The sequence below is a fragment of the Podospora pseudoanserina genome, chromosome 5, assembly GCF_035222485.1.
Source record: "Podospora pseudoanserina strain CBS 124.78 chromosome 5, whole genome shotgun sequence".
In the NCBI taxonomy this organism is placed as follows: Eukaryota; Fungi; Ascomycota; class Sordariomycetes; order Sordariales; family Podosporaceae; genus Podospora; species Podospora pseudoanserina.
This window is the reverse complement of record NC_085924.1, coordinates 1,813,948-1,833,513: the sequence shown is the minus strand read 5'-3', so window position 1 is coordinate 1,833,513 and position 19,566 is coordinate 1,813,948. Positions and strand designations below refer to the sequence as shown.

The 19,566-nt window shown below is 54.0% G+C and overlaps 9 protein-coding genes and 1 non-coding gene across 10 annotated transcripts; 4 read left to right on the top strand and 6 right to left on the bottom strand.

Annotated features, from left to right (window-relative positions):
• Nucleotides 1-382: 382 nt before the first annotated feature.
• Nucleotides 383-5,196, bottom strand: QC764_504470 (uncharacterized protein; the record flags this gene model as incomplete). Its single annotated transcript, XM_062947704.1, has 2 exons — nt 383-5,100; nt 5,163-5,196. 2 exons carry the CDS (start codon nt 5,194-5,196, stop codon nt 383-385), a joined length of 4,752 nt encoding a protein of 1,583 aa, XP_062798936.1.
• A 68-nt stretch (nt 5,197-5,264) lies between these two features.
• Nucleotides 5,265-6,841, top strand: MRI1 (S-methyl-5-thioribose-1-phosphate isomerase; the record flags this gene model as incomplete). The annotated part of the gene is made up of 2 exons (XM_062947703.1): nt 5,265-5,810; nt 5,862-6,841. Exons 1-2 carry the CDS (start codon nt 5,279-5,281, stop codon nt 6,839-6,841), a joined length of 1,512 nt encoding a protein of 503 aa, XP_062798935.1. The 5' UTR covers nt 5,265-5,278.
• A 248-nt stretch (nt 6,842-7,089) lies between these two features.
• On the top strand, nt 7,090-8,310 carry QC764_0078380 (uncharacterized protein; the record flags this gene model as incomplete). The annotated part of the gene is made up of 1 exon (XM_062940756.1): nt 7,090-8,310. One exon carries the CDS (start codon nt 7,090-7,092, stop codon nt 8,308-8,310), a length of 1,221 nt encoding a protein of 406 aa, XP_062798934.1.
• On the bottom strand, nt 7,449-8,403 carry QC764_0078370 (uncharacterized protein; the record flags this gene model as incomplete). Its single annotated transcript, XM_062940755.1, has 2 exons — nt 8,208-8,403; nt 7,449-7,741 (listed from the first exon to the last, which is right to left on the bottom strand). Exons 1-2 carry the CDS (start codon nt 8,245-8,247, stop codon nt 7,449-7,451), a joined length of 333 nt encoding a protein of 110 aa, XP_062798933.1. The 5' UTR covers nt 8,248-8,403.
• A 148-nt stretch (nt 8,404-8,551) lies between these two features.
• On the bottom strand, nt 8,552-8,640 carry QC764_0078360. Its single transcript has one exon. It is a non-coding gene; the product is annotated as a tRNA-Tyr (tRNA).
• Nucleotides 8,641-8,945: 305 nt separating this feature from the next.
• CDC43 (geranylgeranyl transferase type-1 subunit beta) lies at nt 8,946-10,419 on the bottom strand (the record flags this gene model as incomplete). Its single annotated transcript, XM_062947702.1, has 2 exons — nt 8,946-9,662; nt 9,718-10,419. The coding sequence occupies 2 exons, from the start codon at nt 10,417-10,419 to the stop codon at nt 8,946-8,948; spliced, it is 1,419 nt and encodes a 472-aa protein (XP_062798932.1).
• Nucleotides 10,420-11,078: 659 nt separating this feature from the next.
• Nucleotides 11,079-11,684, top strand: QC764_504430 (uncharacterized protein; the record flags this gene model as incomplete). Its single annotated transcript, XM_062947701.1, has 1 exon — nt 11,079-11,684. One exon carries the CDS (start codon nt 11,079-11,081, stop codon nt 11,682-11,684), a length of 606 nt encoding a protein of 201 aa, XP_062798931.1.
• Nucleotides 11,685-11,897: 213 nt separating this feature from the next.
• On the bottom strand, nt 11,898-15,253 carry QC764_504420 (uncharacterized protein; the record flags this gene model as incomplete). The annotated part of the gene is made up of 7 exons (XM_062947700.1): nt 11,898-12,716; nt 12,766-12,884; nt 12,937-13,783; nt 13,838-14,144; nt 14,195-14,613; nt 14,681-15,049; nt 15,104-15,253. The coding sequence occupies 7 exons, from the start codon at nt 15,251-15,253 to the stop codon at nt 11,898-11,900; spliced, it is 3,030 nt and encodes a 1,009-aa protein (XP_062798930.1).
• A 672-nt stretch (nt 15,254-15,925) lies between these two features.
• Nucleotides 15,926-16,470, bottom strand: COX23 (Mitochondrial copper homeostasis protein; the record flags this gene model as incomplete). Its single annotated transcript, XM_062947699.1, has 4 exons — nt 16,310-16,470; nt 16,145-16,252; nt 16,033-16,060; nt 15,926-15,970 (listed from the first exon to the last, which is right to left on the bottom strand). Exons 1-4 carry the CDS (start codon nt 16,372-16,374, stop codon nt 15,926-15,928), a joined length of 246 nt encoding a protein of 81 aa, XP_062798929.1. The 5' UTR covers nt 16,375-16,470.
• Nucleotides 16,471-17,641: 1,171 nt separating this feature from the next.
• On the top strand, nt 17,642-19,461 carry QC764_504400 (uncharacterized protein; the record flags this gene model as incomplete). The annotated part of the gene is given in 2 exon segments (XM_062947698.1): nt 17,642-19,415; nt 19,421-19,461. Coding segments are annotated over 2 exon segments (1,815 nt in total).
• Nucleotides 19,462-19,566: the final 105 nt, after the last annotated feature.

The following is a 19,566-nucleotide window of genomic DNA, read 5'->3' as shown; positions in this document are numbered from 1 at the left end:
ATGATCTGTCTCCCGCTGAGGCCAAAGTCGGGTGGTATTTTTTTCATGCGGCCGGTCGCCGGTCGGATGTTAGAATCTAGATTTGTCTGCCGATGGCCGGAGATCATGATATCAACCTAGAGCGGTGACGCCGTGGATGATTGGTGGTACCTAATTCGGAGTGTCTGGGCAGACGGGCCTACCCGCAGAACTGTGTAGGCGCATCTGACAAGAGACTTTATGCGCATACTCACTCTGCTCATCCGGCCGCCCCTGCCAAGCTCATGAACAATACCCCACGCCACACTGTTGGTAAAGCAGTCAAGAAGACCTTCTCGATTAAGAATATTAACCATACCTAAACCTTCCTCTGCTAGTCACAACATCCCCCCTCATACGTAGTCTAAGCAACAACCCTCCCAACCCCCCATCCCCCACCCTCACACTCCAGCACCATCGGACCCCCCCTATCCCCCCCACCATCACTAACATCCAAACTAACCGTAACCCTCCCCCGATCCCCCACAACCTCCACCGTCTCCCCCAAGTTCCTATAATCCGTCTCGCAATGCACCCCCCCAGCAACATTCACCACAGGACTATTCTCCCCCGTCCCATTCCCATTCTCTCCTCCCGCCCTAACCTCCCTAATCTCCACCCCGGGCCAAGGTAAATACCCCTCCCTCAAAGGCACCAAAACAACAGGTATCTCCGCCTCCGTCTCCGCCGTCGAACTCAACTTTTCCTCTGCATCATCATCGTCAACAGCCGGTATAACAAAATGCCCCTTCCTCCTCCCCCCAAGCAGCCAGCTATCCCCCGGGGCAGTGATCTCATACCCGAACTCCAGGTCTTGAGACAGAGACGAAGTGGACAGGTCAGTGTCCCACATCCGCGTCCATTTTAGGTGGAGGGTGGTAGGGAGGAGCTGGTTAATCACGAACGTAGGACTGCCATCGCTAGCGTCCGTCCCGTTCACCACTGGAGGTTGAGACGATGAAACCCTCAAGTCGGCCGTGTGAACTATTGCTACTGGGGGTACATCAACCGGGATGACAATCGTGTTTGGTTCCGGGATTGACTCGGGGTGCGGTAACGGGAGGAAAGGGTGATTGGTGAAAAAGGCAGTCACAAAACCTGCCAGAGTGGCCGACGAGATGTCTTCCCCAGAAGAAGAAGAAGAAGAAGAAGAAGAAGCAGGGGAGCTGGTCCCGCTTTTTTGCTGTTGAGTGTTTGACGCCGACCCCAGACCAGCAAAGTGCGATTCCCAATTGACATGACCCAAAAAGCTCGTCTGCAGCTCCCCCAGCAACGCCGCTTTCTCAAGCTCGTGTTCCGACAGGCGGGCTTGGACTACCGCCAGAACCTTGGAGACGATCAGCTTGGCGTACTCCCTCATGGGCGAGTCTTCCAGATCGGCAACGATGGTCTTCTCAAACAGATCCTCAATCTCTTCCTGCAAGACGCTGTAGTACAGCTTGAGATACAGCGTCTTGTTTGTCTTCGGCCCGATGGCAACCCCGCGCTTTCTCGTGATTTTGTACAGCAGGCTGGTGGGCTGTTTGGGAAAGATCAACACCGGCTGGCTGGGCGAGTGACCAAAATGTGTGTCAAAGACCTCGGAGCCCAACAGCTCGCTTTTGAACAACCTCAACGGGCTGGAGCTGGCGGAGGAGACCGCAAATCGCGAAAAGAGTGCGTTGTGCTTGAAGATATCCTGAACGTTGACCTCGACTGCGAGAGAGATCGGTACAGATGATGTCTTGAAGAAGGTGAAGCTCCCACGCTCGGTGGAGTAGGTAACCTCCGCCCTGACAGCGACATCGAGCAGGTCGTGCTCAACGGTGAAGGGAAACCGGACCTTGACAGAGCTATTTGCGGGAATGGCGCCGAATTTGAAGGTGCCTCCCTCTGCTTTGGTGGCCTGTGTCGAGCCAACCACCTCTGCTTCACTCATGACCAGCCGCAGCCCACCAGTCGCGGACCTAATCTTAATCTCGCACGTCTTGACGGCGTTCCAACCAGTTGATAGCTCAAGATCTAGCGATTTCTTCTTGTCGAGCTGCAGGTCCTTTGTCCCTGACAGTCGGACGTCAAGGCCGCTAGCTCGTTGGTAAACAGCCACTTGAGGATTTTTCAGGCTTGCAATCCCCTTGTCTACAGGCTGGTTGGGATCTCGTTCGTAGTGCAGCAATACCTTTTCGCTGGACAGACGAACCTGATCCACCTCAAAAGTGCCAGCCATCATCGTTGTGCTCTGCACTCGTACCTTGTTCGGCCCTGGCCGGATGGTAACTGGCTTCTCGGTCTGTAGCCAAATTTCCCTGCTGCCCCCTGCAGTCTTGCTCGTGATGCGGATGCTGACCGAATCAGCTTCAAACTCATCAACCAAAAGACTGTGAAAGTCAAGAAACAAGGAGAAGCTGTCCTGGCCCTCGTCGTAGAATGGTGGCCCGTCCAGAGCAAGGTCACAGCAGAGGCTCGTCAGGGGAATCCTCACATCCTTTTCTAGCGATGCCGACACCGAAATCAGGTCCGCCAGGAATCCCGTGATGGCCGAGGCTTCTGGGTACTGAGTCGCAGACGTAAGGGTGTTCCTGAACCGTGACTTTTGCTGCAATCTGTCCCTCTCAGCGGCGGCTGCCTTGCAAAGGAGCTGCCGAAGTGCTTGGTTGACGTAATCGTCCAACTTGTTCAACTTCTTTAGACACCTCGCATACATGACCAGCATGGAAAGCTCAAGGAGGGCCCAGCTGCTCTCTCCAAAGAAGGGAATGACGCGGTAAAAGTAGTAAGCTGCGTCCTTGTACTCCTCAAGGTGAAACTTGAGCACCGCCAAATCGGCCATGCAGGCCTGGACCGAGTGCAGGTGGTGGGCGACTGTGTAGTGCCGGAGAGCTTTATCGGTGAGCGTCTCGTAGAGCCGATAAAAGTCATCCTTATTGTCGAGCGCTGTGCGGAGGAGGGTGGTTCCCACGCCGGCAACCGACGTGTGCAAAACCTCAGCGGTTTCTCTTGCAGCCGGCTTGGTCTTTTCGGCATCATCATCATCATCATCATCATCATCGTCAAGGCCAATCTCCTCCATGTCGACAATCCCAGCTTCCCCTACCGTAGGGACCGACGACCACCCGTCAGACCAGCCACGCTTCTTGCCACACTCTTCCAAAATATTTCGGGACAATGCATACAGCTCGGCTCTCCTAGCAGCAAGTTCTTCGAGCCCAGCCTTCTGAAATGACGACGTAGCTGGACTATCAATAGAACCAGGCAGGCGCCCAGACGGGAACCCAGGGCTGAGAGGTGGCCGCTGAGTGCCCTGGCCGTGAAGGGACGTCGTCCGGGCTGGATGCATCGTCATTTTCGGGTCTGGGATAGACGTCTTCTGATCATGGGCATCATTGAGGGTAGAAGGTGGGATAGGCAGCGCCTTGGTAGACGTCTGGGCGAGAATCTGTTGGGCGACAGAAAAGGCAAAGGACGACACCATGTTGTCCACAACCTCGGAGAGCATGGAATCGAGGACTGGCTTGACGCCATCTTCTTCTTCGTGTTTCTTGGCAGACATGATGGCCGCAATGATGTCTTCTCTCATGACTGTCGAAATCGCAGGCACGAACTCGAGCGTGCGTTTGCAGATCTCAGCGAGCTGCAGCAAGTTCTCCTGCTCCTCATTCAGCTTGGGTACGGGTGTTTTTGCAGCCACTCCTCGCGGGACCATTTCTTGCTGCTCCTTCAGCTTGGCCACCAGTTCCTCTCGTGTTGACCATGCATTTCCAAGACGAAGGAGCAGAGAGATTTGGCGTGCAAAGATGTAGCACCTGAAATCGAATAAAGACACATTGTTGGCCAAGATCAACTCTCGGTATGTCTTTTTGGATGAAGTGATGGGGATGCTTTCGGAATAATCCAGCTTTTGCTTCTCGCCAGACTGGAGATCCACAGCCTCCTCTTCCTCAAACTCAAGAGTACCGCCAGCGATCTCACTGAGAGCCTTTTGTGCTGTCTCTTTGAGATCCGGGGTATATGGAAGCAGAGCGCCTCCATGTGCTTCCGCAGACCCCGCAGCCGCTTGTTCTTGGATGATAGTGTCGAGCCCAACACTAAGCTCATCATATCCAACCAGGGCATCCTCAACAAGACCAACACTTTCGAAACCCCTGGCCAGGCCTTCTTTCAGAATGAAAAAAGTGCAGAAATTCCACCCTGGTAAACTCCTCTGGGCGTCTCGTTCCTTGATGTCCTCTTCGTACTGTGTGACGCGTGTGTCGAAGCTGGATAGGATGAGCTCCTTGAACTTCCCGATCAAGTCCGCCCACGCGGCGTCACTGTCCTGCTCGGTCTCACGATACCCCGTAGGTACCGCGGGCACCACCCTCGGGAGCATACTATATGGCACGTCGTTGACGCCAATGCGAATCTGCCTGATCCTGTCCACAGCGCCCTTGCCTGAGCCGTTGAAGTCGGTCCGCAATTTCTCCAGCAACGATGTTGAGCTGCCGCGCCACTTTAGTGTCGCCGTCTTGGAGACGTCGCTGGAGTCGGGTACCTTCCCGGTCGTCCGCGGCTGGGTCGCGGCGACGGTGTTTGGGAGGACCACATGGATGATTAGCCATTCGAAGGCATCGTGGTTCTCAGCGCCACTCTTGCCCTGGGCTGGTGGTGTGTTGACTTTGATCCACTCCTTTATTTCAGCCTTCGTCGTGGACTTGTATGTATCGTTGTCGTCGCATCGTATTAGTAGCACCTTGAGGTAAGGTGTGCGGCGCAAGCCTGGTATTTGATGTCTCCTTTCCTTGCCTGGCCCTGCTGGTGGACGAAGTGTCGAGTCCACCTGGTCGCTTGAGCCACCCCTACCGACGATGGTGGCGGTCTGGAAGCCATCGTCCCGGGCCGGTTGGTTCGCGACATCGGTGGAGCTTGCGCCCTTTGGGTTTGGAGAGGATAGGGGGGTAAAGATATTCGAGCAGTCGGCTCCGGATGGTAGGAGCTCAATGTGTAGGGTGTTGATAGATCGCAATGGCCCGGCGTGGGATTGCCAGTTGAGGTCTCGGAGCGGGAGCCGGGGAATCAACCCCGGCGCAAGGAGCTTGTAGACATCGTGGGGATCGAAGTACTCGACTGCATACAGGAACACTACTAGTCAGCTGGGAGCTCCCCAATCAACCAAAACTGTCACTAACCCGTCACCTTTGACGAAGAAAAGGGCTGTTCCATGCTGGACAGCTCTGGGCCTCTATGACATCCCTAGTCGAAGCGCGTTGGAATTCTAGAGAGAAGGACAGCTCCTGGCCAGGCCATGCGGTGGCAGAATCCCCTGAGATGCAGGGTGTGGCACGTCAATGCATGGCCATGGAGCTCTCACCGCTTCTTGGCGATGCAGCTCACCTCCGTCACCTTGAATTTCCAGAAACTGCCCCACCAAAACTTTTGCGCAGTGGCGGGGCATCTGATGACAGTCCCGGCCGCTTGCACCACCGAGAGATATTTGCTACTTCAGGCTCAAGAGCAGGCAGATTCCCTGTGTAAAAATCCAGGGGAACTTTTGACAATCTTCAAAAACGGCTGGTCACGTTTGACAACAAATTTTGTGTCTTCAGAGACCTCGAAACACATCTACAAAATGGCCACCCTTCAAGCTATCAAGTATTCGCGGGGCAAGCTGTTAGTCCTTGACCAGCTCAGACTGCCCCATGAGAACCACTACGATGAGGTGTCAACTGCCGAAGAGGCTTTTGACTGCATCCGCTCCATGAGAGTTAGAGGCGCCCCCGCTATTGCCATCGTCGCTGCTTTGGCCCATGCGGTTGAATTGCACAATGGCGACTGCAGTAAGTTTGACACTGCCCCCGAATCAAGACATCGCTAACATGCGTCACCAGCTGCCACTGAGCCCGAAGAGGTCATTGCGCATATTGAAAAGAGACTTGACTACCTCAAGGAGAGCAGGCCAACGGCTGTTGATCTCTCCAACGCCATCACACTTCTCAAGCTGGCCACTAGAGCCGCCAACCTCGAGGGTTTGGCGCACCCTGAGGCTAAGGAGGCCATCTTGAACACCTACATCCAGACGGCCGAGGAGATTCTCGCCAAGGACCTCCACAACAACACCTCTATAGGCTCTCATGGTGCCGCCTGGTTGCAACAGCAGTACAATGCCTCTTCTGAAAAGCCCATCTCCGTCCTCACGCACTGCAACACCGGTTCCCTCGCAACCTCGGGCCACGGCACTGCCCTTGGCATCATCCGCACTCTTCACTCCGAGGGTCTCCTCAAGCACGCCTACTGCACCGAGACTCGTCCTTACAACCAAGGCAGTCGTCTTACTTCCTTCGAGCTCGTCTTCGAGGGCATCCCCTCCACCCTGATCACCGACAGCATGGCTGGTGCTCTCTTCAACCTCCACCGTGAGCGCATGAACATTGGCGCCGTCATTGTCGGCGCTGACCGCGTTGTCCGCAACGGAGATACTGCCAACAAGATTGGTACCTATCAGCTGGCTGTGCTGGCTCGTCACCACGGTGTCAAGTTTGTTGTCGCTGCGCCAACAACCAGCATCGACCTCGAGACGGAGAACGGAAGCGCTATCGAGATCGAGGAGCGCAAGCGTGAAGAGCTGACACAAATCAGCGGTGCCATTGTCAACGAGGACGGAACTGTCGATACCAGCAAGACTGCTAGAGTTGCGATTGCCGATCAGAGAATTGGGGTCTGGAACCCAGCTTTCGATGTGACTCCCCATGAGCTGATCGATGCCATTGTCACTGAGCGGGGAACCGTGGTGAAGGGTGCGGACGGCAAGTTTGACTTTAGCCAAGTGTTGCCCGAGCGGTTGGCCTCTGTTGCTGCTCGTCAGCTATGAGGATCGAGCTGAATACGAAATGAGATGTTGAACATGTTTGCTTTCTCGAAGCTTGAAGATGAGATGATGCTGTGTAAAGCGCACAAGTCATGCAGCGCCCCACAGCCCCTGCATTGGCGATTTGTGCATGTTTTTGGACCCACAGAAAGGGATGACCTCATCAGCGCCATGAACTCGACCAAGACGTTGCATCTTTCACCTTTCATCAACGGTCTTTGGGGTGGCAGAGAGTTGGTGCAAAACTCAAAATGAAGCGGATCTCACAGGCACTGCTGCTATGCAGCGCATTGTACCCACCAGCAGCACATGCGACCCCTACGCCGCACGCCGACGGCCCGTTCTACCGCCATGACCTCCTCGCCCTTCACAAGAACCTCGTTGAAATACCCTCCCTCAGTGGCACCGAGGAGGACGCCGCTCTGTTCCTTCAGGAATATCTTGGCAATCAAAACTACTCTGTCGAGCTTCAACCTATTCCAGCTGGGTTAAACACAGGCTCGAATGCGACATGCAATGTCCTGGCTTGGCCCACAGCTAGGAAGCCCAGCACCGCCGACTTCAAGCTCCTCATCACATCCCACATCGATGTCGTCCCACCATACATTCCCTACAAAACCACACCGTCAGGGCCAATCACCCCAGACACCCTCATCTCCGGCCGCGGTTCCGTCGATGCGAAAGCCTCTCTTGCAGCGCAGCTCATCGCTTTATCCACCCTCCTCTCCTCGGAATCTATCTCCCCATCCGACGTGATGCTCCTCTTCGTAGTTGGCGAAGAAACTTCCGGCCTCGGCATGAAGGAGTTCTCCCGCCGCTCCCGCAGCAGCAGCAAGGTTTCTCTCTTTGGCAGCAGCAGCGACGAAAAGCAGTACCGCTTTGCCTCTGCCATCTTTGGCGAACCTACAGAGAACAAACTTGCGTGCGGCCACAAGGGGATTACCAATGGGATTGTTCGCTCTCGAGGAAAGGCTGGTCATTCAGGCTACCCACAGCTAGGCAAATCTGCCAATGAGGTGCTGATTCGCAGTTTGCACACTATCCTCAACACTGACCTTGGTTCGAGCGAGAGGTACGGCAACACGACAGTTAATATCGGGGTTCTGGAGGGGGGGGTGGCAGCGAATGTGATACCCAAGTCGGCGAGCGCTAGACTTGCTGTTCGGGTGGCATCGGGAAGTCAAAAGGAGGGACATAAGGATGTTATCGCCAAGATTGAGCACATTCTCAAGGAGACAGACGGGGATGCGCTCAGTTCAGAGTGGTTTGGCGGGTATGGACCGGTCAAGTGCAAGTGTGAAGTTGACGGGTTTGAGACTATGGTTGCGAGTTATGGGACTGATGTTCCGAATTTGGAGGGGGGGCATACGAGTTATCTCTATGGGCCGGGGAGTATCCTTGTTGCGCATGGGGATGATGAAGGGTTGAGGGTGAGGGACCTGGAGGAGGCGGTGGAGGGTATAGGAAGTTGATTTTGCATGTGTTGGGTGATGGGGAGGAGGAGGGGGGGGAGGAGGGGGATTTGTGAATTGGATGGTGATATATATGATTTGGTGAGATAAAATATAAAGAGCCGTTGGGTTTGTATCAAGGTATCATCTGACATGTTTGACTGGAAGTGTTTGCCTAGGCGTGGATCAACACAAAAAATCCCGCATGTTCCCCGCATCAGCATAAGAGCGCATTCTGCTGCTTGCAACCATCAGATCAAATCCCCTTGTGGTGTAGTTGGCTATCACGTTCGGCTGTAAATGCAATTTATCGATACCGAAAGGTCACCGGCTCGATTCCGGTCGAGGGGATACAACATCATTTTTTGCTTTTAGCCAAGTTTCTCCCGAATGTCACCTGAATGCACACTCAAGATCTTAATTTTATTTTATTTGCGGATATGAGAAAGGCGCCCAAGTTGCGGTATCGACAGCAAAAATGCCAAGATGCGTCCCAATGATCTCACAATTACACACCTCTGATCCGAACACTCCCAATACTAAGTATATATGGTACACTAACCAACCCATCCAGAAGTCCTCATCACCCTTTGTAGGATAACACCCCTAATTAACCCCCCTCAACCACCCCGGCCTCGTCGTCCCTCCCCTCATCCTCAACCCCAATTCCACCACCCCTTCCCCTTCCCTTCCCTCCCCCCCCTCAACCCCAATTCCACCACCCCTTCCCTTCCCCTTCCCTCCCCCTCGCCCTTCTCAACAACTCCCCTCGCCTGTTCAATAACCCCCACCGTCACAACCGGCACCGCCAACCCCCCATCCAACTTCTGCAATCCCGGCTCGCCCATCAATGACATGACCGTCAGCCCAAAACAGCTGTGGTACACGTCCGGTGGTCCACCGGGGTATTTACTAAACCCGCCTATCCGATGCGCCATCTTCTCCAGCAGGAACCGTCTCGCTGGTGCCCAGTCGCCGAGTAGCTGCAACTGGCAGAGGTTGGATAGCGCTGCTACGACCCACCAGGTGTAACACGTGTCGGCTACTTTGTTTGTGCGGCCGTTGGAGGCTATGAGGGGTGGAGAGAGAGAAAGGGATGTGAGAGGGGGGAGGAGGAAGTTGACTGGGTCTTCTTCTTCTTCTTCTTTTTCTGGAACAGGGGGTGGGTGTTCGAGGTAGATGAATTGGCGGGAGGTGAGCCAGTGGATTAAGGCGGGGAGGTCACGGATGCGGGAGAGTAATGGGGAGGGAGGGGGTGGTTGGCTGGTTGTTTGCAACGGGCGGTCGAGGAGGGAAAGCGCAGAGATGGCGCAGTAGGCATATCCCGCATGGGGTTCTTCCTGTGAGCTGCCTGCGAAGCCGCCGTCGTATGTCTGCCAGATTGTCAGTCAGCGATGGAAGTGAGGTAAGAAGCAGAGAACACCTCACCTGACTGCTGAGGATATAACTCGTCAACCTCTCCTTGTCAATATCCTCCACCCACCCTGGCTCACCCTCCTCGACATCCCCCCTCAACATCCACCGTATCGACGCGGCGATGTAGCAATACCGCATGTCGTACCCTCCCCCGATGAACCACCCCTGACCAGGCAGCAACCTCAACACCTCCCCGAAACTCCCGTCCTTTCTCTGCAGCCTCCGTAACCAGCGGAGTGTTTGTGCTCTGTCGACCCCGTCGAATGCCCTCTCTGGATCATCCTCATCTGCCAACAGCGCCAGTAGCTGCAGTGCAAATAAAGTCCCTGGCGCATTGGCCATTCCGGCTGCTTCTGCCGGTTGAGATCCTGTTTCTGGCTCCGACTGCTCATAACCGTGAAGGGGGTAGACAAGTGACGAGGCAGGGGAGAAGCCACCTCCTGGGTGCTGATGGGAGAGGACCCATTTTCGGAGCTTTCTCCGGTCCTGCGGAGTGATGAGGTTGTTATCAGTGGTGTTGTTGTTGTTGTTGTTATCAGTATGAGGTGTGAGTATGGCGATAGAGTTGATGATGAAGTAGGCCAGGGCCATGCGGTTTCCTTCGTTGGAGAGGTAGTGGTGGGGGAGGGGGGACTGGAGGCACATCTTCCAGTATTTTAGGTGTCTGTCAATGTCGAGCGTCGGCTCGGGGTTAGGGGGGTCGTCTGCTGTCATGGTTGTGGCGGTGGTTGATGAGATGGTGGGTGAAGGTGGTGTTTTTTTTGGGATTTTGTTCGGATAGTAACAATTGTTCTTCAACACTACCCCGTTGGCTTTCTTAAATCAGTTAATCTTGAAATAGATAACTCACGAATGTCCCGTCTGACGGGATTCAGTTCATAAAAGGCAGTGAGAGACAGCAATATGGACCCCGCGATCGTGAGATCCCTGCTCCTCTTGCCCAAAGGGGTTGCAGTGCCAAGCTCCGGGTGCCCCAAGCCACACTTAGAACGTTTAAGCATAAATGTGGCTTGACAGATCCCGTGGCCCCATATTTATTCGAGAACAAATCTGGTCAATGACCCTCGCTTATCGGGAGGATAGCTTGCCGATAAGGCTTGTAATTGTGCCCCTTTTGGACTGTGACGGAACCGACACGAAGCTGAAGCTCGCCCACCAGCAAACCACACGACATCCTGGTGTCTCACACGACACAGACCAACCGACCCGAGGGAGAGCTGAATCCCGCGAACCCAGCACTCTCTGACGACTGAGCATCTGGCCACAACTGAATGCACACCCAGCATCAAAACTACCAAACCTCCCCCCATCGCCCGTCGTCCAAATCATCTGGCCCCAACGCCAAAGCTAGCCTTTCAAAGCCGGCCTCAACCATGGCCCTAATATCCTCCCGCACGATTCTCACCTCCCTCTCCCTCTTCCACCTGACCCTCTCCTTCCTCTTCCTGACCAACCCAACCGCCATCTCCGACCAAAGCATCGTCTCCCTCCTGGGCGACTCCCTCGCCCTCCCTCCCTCCCGATCCTTCGACGTCCCCACCCCCGCCCTCGCCTTTTTATCCTTCCTCCTCGCCTTCCTCGCCATTTCCGACTTAGCCACCCTCTCCTACCCGGACGAAATCTCCCTCATCACCCACTGGGGCACCCAAGCCCCCCTCCGAGTCTCAATCTGCTTCTCCCTCTCAATCTACTCCTTCTTCTTCTCGCCTTCCTCCCCCATCTTCTATCACCACGACGAGTCCGCCAAAAGTCGCTTTGTCAACCACCCCAATATGCATCAAGCGCTGAACAATAACCCGGGGTATGTCCCCTCTGGCTGGGGGGGTGATGCCTTGAAAAACAGGGTGTTTTTCACGTTTGTTTTTGTCGAGACGATGGCTTGGTTTTGGACTTGGGTTACGTTGGGCGAGGAGCAGCAGGGGATTTTGGCTAGGGCTGCTAGGGAGAGGGCTAAGAGGAGGGGGAGTGGAAGTTTTTAAAGTCTGCAGGATTGGGGGGAAGTTGTGGGAGACGGAGGAAAGATGATAAGAGGGGAAGAGGGGTTTTGCTTCTTAGGGGGGATTGCTTGGCATATGATACCTATTTATTTCACCTTAGTTCGGTTTCTCTGTTTATTTTATTGCATAGCCGGATTGGATCGCAAGGAAACATTCTCAAGCATATGGAACTCTTTGCAAATGACACTCACTACCTTACTCAAACTTCACCATTCCCCACCCCTTCACCCCCTCCCTCCAGCCATCAACCACCTTCCCAGCCCACTCCTCGGCCCCTCCCCTCCCCTCTACAATCTCGCTCACTTTCTCTGTCAACTCCCCCACCTCCCTGTCCTCCTCCCCCAAAACAACATCCAACAACTTATCCAACCACCCACTCTCATTCATCACCCCCTTCAGCACCCCAACATGACCCTTGGCCTCCCCCAGCGTCTTTGCCGCCGCTGACTCCAAAGCCTTCATCTCAGCGACAACTTCCTTGTGCAGTCCCGACTTGCCAGACTTGTCCCTTGCTGTCTCCTTCTCGTGGTGGGAGAGGACAAACGCCGCGGAGAGCTTGACAGCAAAAGCGACATCACGTACCGAGGCAAAAGAGGGCATGTCACAGAGCGAGGAGATCGCCTGCTGGGTTGTGGCGGGAACGGTCGACTTGGGCGATAACAACCCCGTGCGGAGGGTCGTGAGGGTTGTTTTGAGGGGTTGCGTTGTTTGAGAGACGATCTTTGGAATAGAGGTTTCCGATTTGGGGAGGGAGATGGCTGTGAGGACGAGGGCGGAGAGAAGAGATAAAGCGGTGTAGTAGTTTGTTTCGGCAGGAGTCAAGAGTTTGGGGGTGCTGGGCTTGTGGAGGAGGTCAGTGAGGGAGGTGTTGATGCGGGTGAGCGTTTCGAGGGCATAGGCCTTGTCCCGGGCGGCGGCTTCGGCGGCTTTAGAGGGTTTGTAATCTTTTGGTGGGGTGTAGGTGAGGAGGTCGAGGTATTGCTCCGCGAGGAAGGCGAGGTGGGAGCGCTCGTTCTGATATGGTCAGCATACAAGTTGTGGAAGAAAAGGAATGGGGACGTACAGAAGGACCTGGGCCGAGGCGGATGAACTCTTGAATCGGGGGCCCGTTGGCACTTTCAAGGCTGGGGAAGGAGCCGTAGTCGGTCTTGTGAACAAGGGTGGTGTCCTCCACGATATCGGCTGGGGACCTATCAGTAAACATGGTACATCATATCGATCGGGGAAAACTCACTCGCGAGAATGTGATCATCAATGTCAGCATCAAGCTTGCCACCAAAAAGCCTGGTAGCGCGCCTCTCCTCTACCAGTGTCATCACCAGAGTGCAGCTGGTGCGCAGCTTCTTGTCATACTCGGCCATGTCAAGAATACTCGTGTAGCTACCAGACGAAAAGGCATCCCAAATTCTCACCGGGCTAGGATCCCGCAGACTTTGCGTGTAATAAGCACGCAGCGGTTCCATCAGGGGCCGAGTTCCCTGAAACAACCCTGGCGAGATGCTGGATATCCTATCAAAGAACAACGGGCTCAGGGCGTCCTGAATCGTCCGCTTGACGTCAAGTGGAGCCCAGAGCTGGTGTGCGTAGGAGGCGCAGCCGAAAAGGAGGTAAAGCTTCACCAGCAACAGCCGCAATCCATTGTCCTTTGGTGTCACTTTCAGCTGTGTGTCGAGAAGCAAAACAGCCTGCAGCAAAATACCAGGCTGGACATCCTGCCATAACGACTGACCGAAATTCGGCAGCCCAGGCCGCAGTCCTGACAGTTTGAGCAGAGAATTTCCCATCACAAGGGCCAAATCAAGTCGGGGGTCTCGGTCCAGTCTTGGAATAGCAGCCAAGAGCTCCTTATCAGAAGTTATTTGTCTGTGTGCGTCAGCGGCATCGATGATCAGCTTCCTCAAGCATCCTTCGCATGGGCTCTTGGCCAAGTTGGAGCAAACGCGGCAATGGAAGGGCTTTCCTTGGTCTGTTCCCTCCACCACGGTTGGATGGGGAGAAAGTGTTTGTGGGCAGGTGGTGAGTGTGTAGCGCAGCCTGCATTCGAGGGCCTTGATGATGATCTGCTGAGCCTTGGTGGGATTCTTGAGAGACTCCCGTTAGCATCTGCAGAATGCAGACCAACAGAAGAAGCATACCTCGCCTGGAATCTTGGGCAACACATCCTCCAAGAATGTCTTTGCCTCTTCATATCCCAGCTCAGCCACATAGCCTTTGACGTCGTCAAAAGCGGCAAATCTCTCGTAATACTGATCGAGGAAAAGCCCTATTTGAACGACCTTTGGCGACATAGCTGTGTCTTCGTGGTCGGGGTTGATCGTGGTTGAAGGCAACCTGAAGGTTGTTTCGAGCAGCGCCAGGCTGATGTTCTTTTTGTACATGGGGGTAGCTTTGTCCTTGAGCTCGATGAACTGTTTGAGGACCTCTTGTACTTCATCGAGAGCCCTAGAAACCTGTTAGTATGTTGACACCCCCGCCAGGTAAGAAACACTGACGCATCCGCATTCGTTGCCTCGGTGGCGGCAGCAATAAACCTCTTCCATATCCTCAAATCGCAGACGAAGAATGGTGTGGTGGAACCGTCGAGACCCAACTTCAGAGCATCACGGCAGAGCTCGTAGATGGTGTCCCATTCGCCCCAAGTTTCCAAAGCATCGAGACACTCGCAGAAAAGAAGCTTGTGTCCCTGTTTGAGTTGACTGATGGCACCCAGTTTGGGGCTTCTGAGGCGGGCCAGAAACTCCTCCTTGGTGCCATGACTCAATAACACGCGGTAGTAGAGGCAGACCTCCTCTTCTGTGAGAAGACCTCTGTCTGTCTTTTCGAGTTTCTCGGAATTTTCGGTGATATCAGCTGCCTTTTGGAGCTGTCTGACTGTCAAAAGGCTGTACACCTTGCGGCTGGCTTCAGTGCACTGTGGGCTAATCTGGACACGTCAATTCCTCGTCTCGACACCATTGTTAATAGCCGAGTATACATACTGAAAGGAGGAATGTCAAAGTGATGTTCCAAAACATGTACCGGCGGTCAGTCGTGTTGGCATAGGTCTTGTCCAAGGTCGCTGCAATCTGCTGAGCGCTGACAAGATCCCACTGTTCCAAACAACCCTGAAGACAGGATGAGGCCATTGGACTGCTGGCGTTCGCCTTGACCCATCGTGCTCTCAAAGGGCCAAATGTCTCGGCAAAGTCAATCTCATAACCTATGAAGTCCTGACAGGCCCACTCATACAGGTCGAGGGTGTTGATATCAGGGGTCTTCTTGCTCCTGACCAACTCGTCGACGTGGACAAGTACGGCACATTTCTCGGCAGTGCCCTGTAGTTGGGCCTCAGTAGAGACTCTGATAGCCTGCATGGAATATTCAGTATCATGTGCTTCTTGGTAGCCAGTCAGGGCATGTACCTCATAATAAGGGTCCTTGAAAGTCGCAAAGCGTTTTGCAGCAAGCCGAATGACGGCGGACCAGTTCCCATCGCTAAACGCAGACTGCAGTTGCACGTCGACGCTGCTTTTGAGGGCCGGTGGCCCATATCTGTATCTGTTGTACGCCATGGTTGGTTCTCTTTTGGTGCAGGCGCAGGCGAAGACGAGGCGAGAGAGGAAGGCCAGCCAACCCGACGTGGGGGACAGGATGGAGTTGAAGGTGAGGGGCCAATGGCAGGCGAGGAATTGGGCTGCTCGTACACCTTGTGCGGCTTACAAACAACAATGAAAACCTCCGCAGTATTTGAGAAACACAAGCAAACAGTTTCAAAAAGAACTGTTTCCAAAGCCTGTTGCGCTCTGGGCCAAGATGCTGATGGGATACTCGTGCATGCGAGGGAACAAGAAGCTCACCACAACATTTGGTGGGGTTGTGGGGCACGAGCTTGACCTTTGCAACCCCACCTTCACCGCGGTGAGCCTCTGCCACGAAGAAGCCAGTTCAACAGCTATAATCGCCGTCTCCTCTCTTGCTAAATCTTATAGAAAAAAGGGGTTTGCATAATAGCATGTCTGCCAGTCGTTACGTTGTATGAAAAGAGAGGAGAAATAAACTACAAAATTGTTACAGAGACAGGAGCATTCCTGTCTATTCTGCCCTGAGAAGTAGTTGTCCCACGCCGTATCTCTATTCCTGGAGGCCAATTCCTTGGTATATCAATCCTAGAATCACAGCAAGTCTCTGGTCCGTCGTGGGAACAACGCGGGGTATCTAGGTCTTTCGGTGTCGGCCGTCAAGCGTTAAGCATTGCCTCCTCGTTTGCTCTCTATCCTGCGCTTCTCGATCTGTTACACACCAGCGACGGTCAGCATGCAATCCGTCATTCACCAAGACCCAATCCTCATACCCAAATCTTCTTGCAATCTCTGTATGCCCTGTACACCTCCCAAAACACCGATTGTTAGCGCAATCTGCTCAACCGTTATCCCCCCCAACAGTATCAGATTGTCGCAACTGACTGGAAGTAATCGGAGCACATGGTTCGGTCACCCTGGTTGCGGTGCAGACACCGGATGCTTTTCGTGGCAGCCTCCTGGCATGGATCAAGGAACTCGCTTCTGTCTTTGCTGATGACAGAGGTTCATTAGCAGTTGTCATGTTCTCCAGGAGGGGCCGGAACTTACCCGTTAAACTTGGATTTTGTCTCGCCGGTCCAGGGCTCCCTGGTGCTACCTCCGGTGGACGCCATTGCGATATTGCTGGGACGTTCAAATCATAAGAGCGTCGTCGGTGGATGTGCCTGTCGCATTATCCACTGTCTTCGGCTTGCGACAGCGTTTTGGTGAAGAGCACGAGTCGCGGGTCGGGTTCCCCGATGCCGATGCTAAGCTTTGAGCACGGTCCATTCCTTAAGAGGCCCACATTTTCGACGGTTACCCCTGAGCCCCTGAACTACATGACCACCATCGACGCAATCCAGGCCTTGCCGGGATAAACAGGTGGATGGACAAGCAACTTGGGCTGCGAAAAGTCGTTCCAGCTTCAAAGTAATGTTTTTAACATGGAACAGAGAATCGGGCACAATTTCCAATCTAATTGGCATCACTGACCGCCTTGAGACTGATCGGAACAGAGGTCCAACTTCAGCGAAAAAGGGGTGCGACTCAGCTTATCGAACCTGACCGTTACCATGGGGAAGGGGGCCTGGAAAGTCGTGCCTTCCATTTTGATACTCCAATGGCGGGGTGGCAGATATTCCACCCAGTTCAACTACTCTGTCCTGGGGTCGACTTCCCTTTTCCAACACACCCTCCCGTCCCTGTTCCATAAGTTGTGTTGAGCCTTGTCAACGACAAGCTTCTTTGGCTTTTGCTTCTCTTCTTGAAGGGGTTATCCTCTCTACACCACCTACCCACCGAGGGCAGAGCCCTGTCTGATTCTCCAGTTTTGAAATCCTCGAGCCGCTTTTCTTTTGGCCGCACAGGCTTGATTCGATTCTCAAGCCGCGATTTCTTTGGCAGCGCAGGCCTGAGCTTGTTCGTTTCGAATTTCAAAGCCCTCTTTTCTTCCAGACCACTCCGGCTCCAGGGCCAATTTTTGTTCTTCCAATCGCTCTTCGGAACAATTCAACTTCAGGGCCATTTTCTCGACCTTCACGTCCCTCTCATGTCCGGCAGCTCATTGTCAGGACAGTGGTTTGAGTACCGAGTAGCTTTTCTGTCTGGCAACTCGAACTCCAGACTCGTCTTCTTCGTTTGCCAGTCGCTTTCCTTCTGGCAACTCAGAGTCCATCGCCATTGCGTCGGTTCTTTAAACCCTCTTTCTTTCCGACAACTCGACTTTGGGGCTGTTCCTTCCTGATTGAAAGGAACAGGCTACACAAGCGCTTCTCAGTGTGAACTTGATATTCAAGTTCTTCAGGTATTGAATTATACCCCCTTTTCAGGTCGGTCCAAATCTGATCCAGTCCAGCCAGATACAGGAAAAGCCTGCCAAGCTTCAAGCCAGGGCACAACATGAGCCCGACCGACTCGGATATCGAAGTCATGGCGGACTTCAAGATGGTTCCTGACACTCCTTTTTGGGAGATGCCAGGCTTCCTGTTTGATGCCGAGACTGTTGAAGAGATCCAAGAACATAAGAAAAAGATCTGGAAGGCCTTGATATGCCCTGACTATACCAGTGTGCCGAAGGGATCTCGGAATCGCGCCAACCCCGAGGAAATCACCAAAACCAGAGTGCAAAACAACATCGCCTTGCTCTTTCGGGCTCTTTTGTTCTTTTCTGATCACCATCCCTCGCCCTCATACTGGAAAGACCTGTCCCCAGACACCTTCTCAGGATGTGGAGAGACGACTATCAAGCTGCTGGAAGGGATCTTTGTCCACGCGCGCAGGGCTTACGCCGATTCGAAAGGGCGCCGGAGACGATGCAATGTCGCCATGTATGCTGATAAGTACATCAGCTTCCTCGACTCGGCTGGAGGGGACGTTTGCACATCAGATCTCTCCAAGGTTGAGCTTCGCGATAGTTGGGCCGAGCTCAAAAAGAAGGGCGCGCTCTTCAATTTAGCTCAGCACAGGCCGAATGATGTCGAAGACGACAGCACAGACGAGGAGCCACTCACATTGCCTGGGGAGAGCCTCGAGCAGCACAAGTCTAAAAAGCGCAAGAAGACTACATCGGGGCCAGTGACGCCTCGAAAGTCGACTCGACGTTCATCGGTGTCTGGGCCTTCCAAACCGTCGGCAGACCCTTCAAAAACATCGACCGGCCCTTCAAGAACAGGCCCTTCAACATCGTCGACCCGCCCTTCGATCCGCTCAGTCAGGATCGTCTCCCCATCATCGTCACCGCCAACACTGCGATTCGACTCCTCTGTGGGGCTGAGTTCAGAAATATCCACGGCCGAGACCGTCAGTTCCCCAATCCTTGGCTTAGCGCTGGCCAGTAATGGGCATACCCAGCGCGAGCCGCTCAAAAAGGTCCACCAGCGTATGAGGGTCATCGACATCACAATTGGTGAACATTCAGACATCCTCGCATCCCACACGAACGCGATCGAGAGCCTGAGGGCAGATATTGGCCTTCACAAAGGAGGCAAAGCCGCTGGACTTGTGTCCACTGTGGCGGAGGCGGTTGCCGGGGTCTTGGAGAAAAAGAAGCAGTCGTACATCACACATGTGGCAGCCGCTAAAGTGAATGCTGCCAAAGGGCCCTTGGAAGAAAAGCTTGCCACCCTTGACTCCAAGATTCTGGACTATGTCGGGAAGGTCGCCGTGGCCGAGTCCAAGCGCAGCGACATGGAAACAAAGCTCGACAGGGTCAGCAAGAAACTGGAGCTGATGGGCAGTACCTCCGGGCATGAGAAGCTCCAGAAGAAGGTGAAGCGGTACCGCGATGATCATAAGAGCCTCGCGCGAGATGTGACCTCCCGGCTGTTGAAGTTGGAGCGAAATGTCGACAGATCAGGACCCGCCGGTGCTGCGGAAGAGTCCGAGGAGGACGAGGATCGCCAGAATCACGCTCGGTCTAACGACTCCCGCTTCGCCATGTTAGAGAAGCAGATTGCAGACCTGAAGCAGGTCAACGTTAGTCTAACTAAGAGGGTCGCTGACCTCGAGAAGGGCAACGAAGCTGGACAGCGCAGGGACAACTACTACAGCAGGGACAACTACGACAACAGGGACAGCCATCAGAGGAGGGACAGTTACAACACGAGCATGGTAGGGTTGAACCGTGGATCGAGGCCCAATGGCCAGATGAACAACGGCCAGGGCATCAGGCGTTGTTAGTTGCTGAGGAAAGGGATGGCATCGTGGGGTTTGAAGGCTAATCCTTCGTTGAGATATCATGCTGCTATTTGTCGCTATTGTATGTAGTACAGTTACTGTCTCGAAGATAATGTAAGAACGATCTGTCAAAATAGTCAACCGGGCCA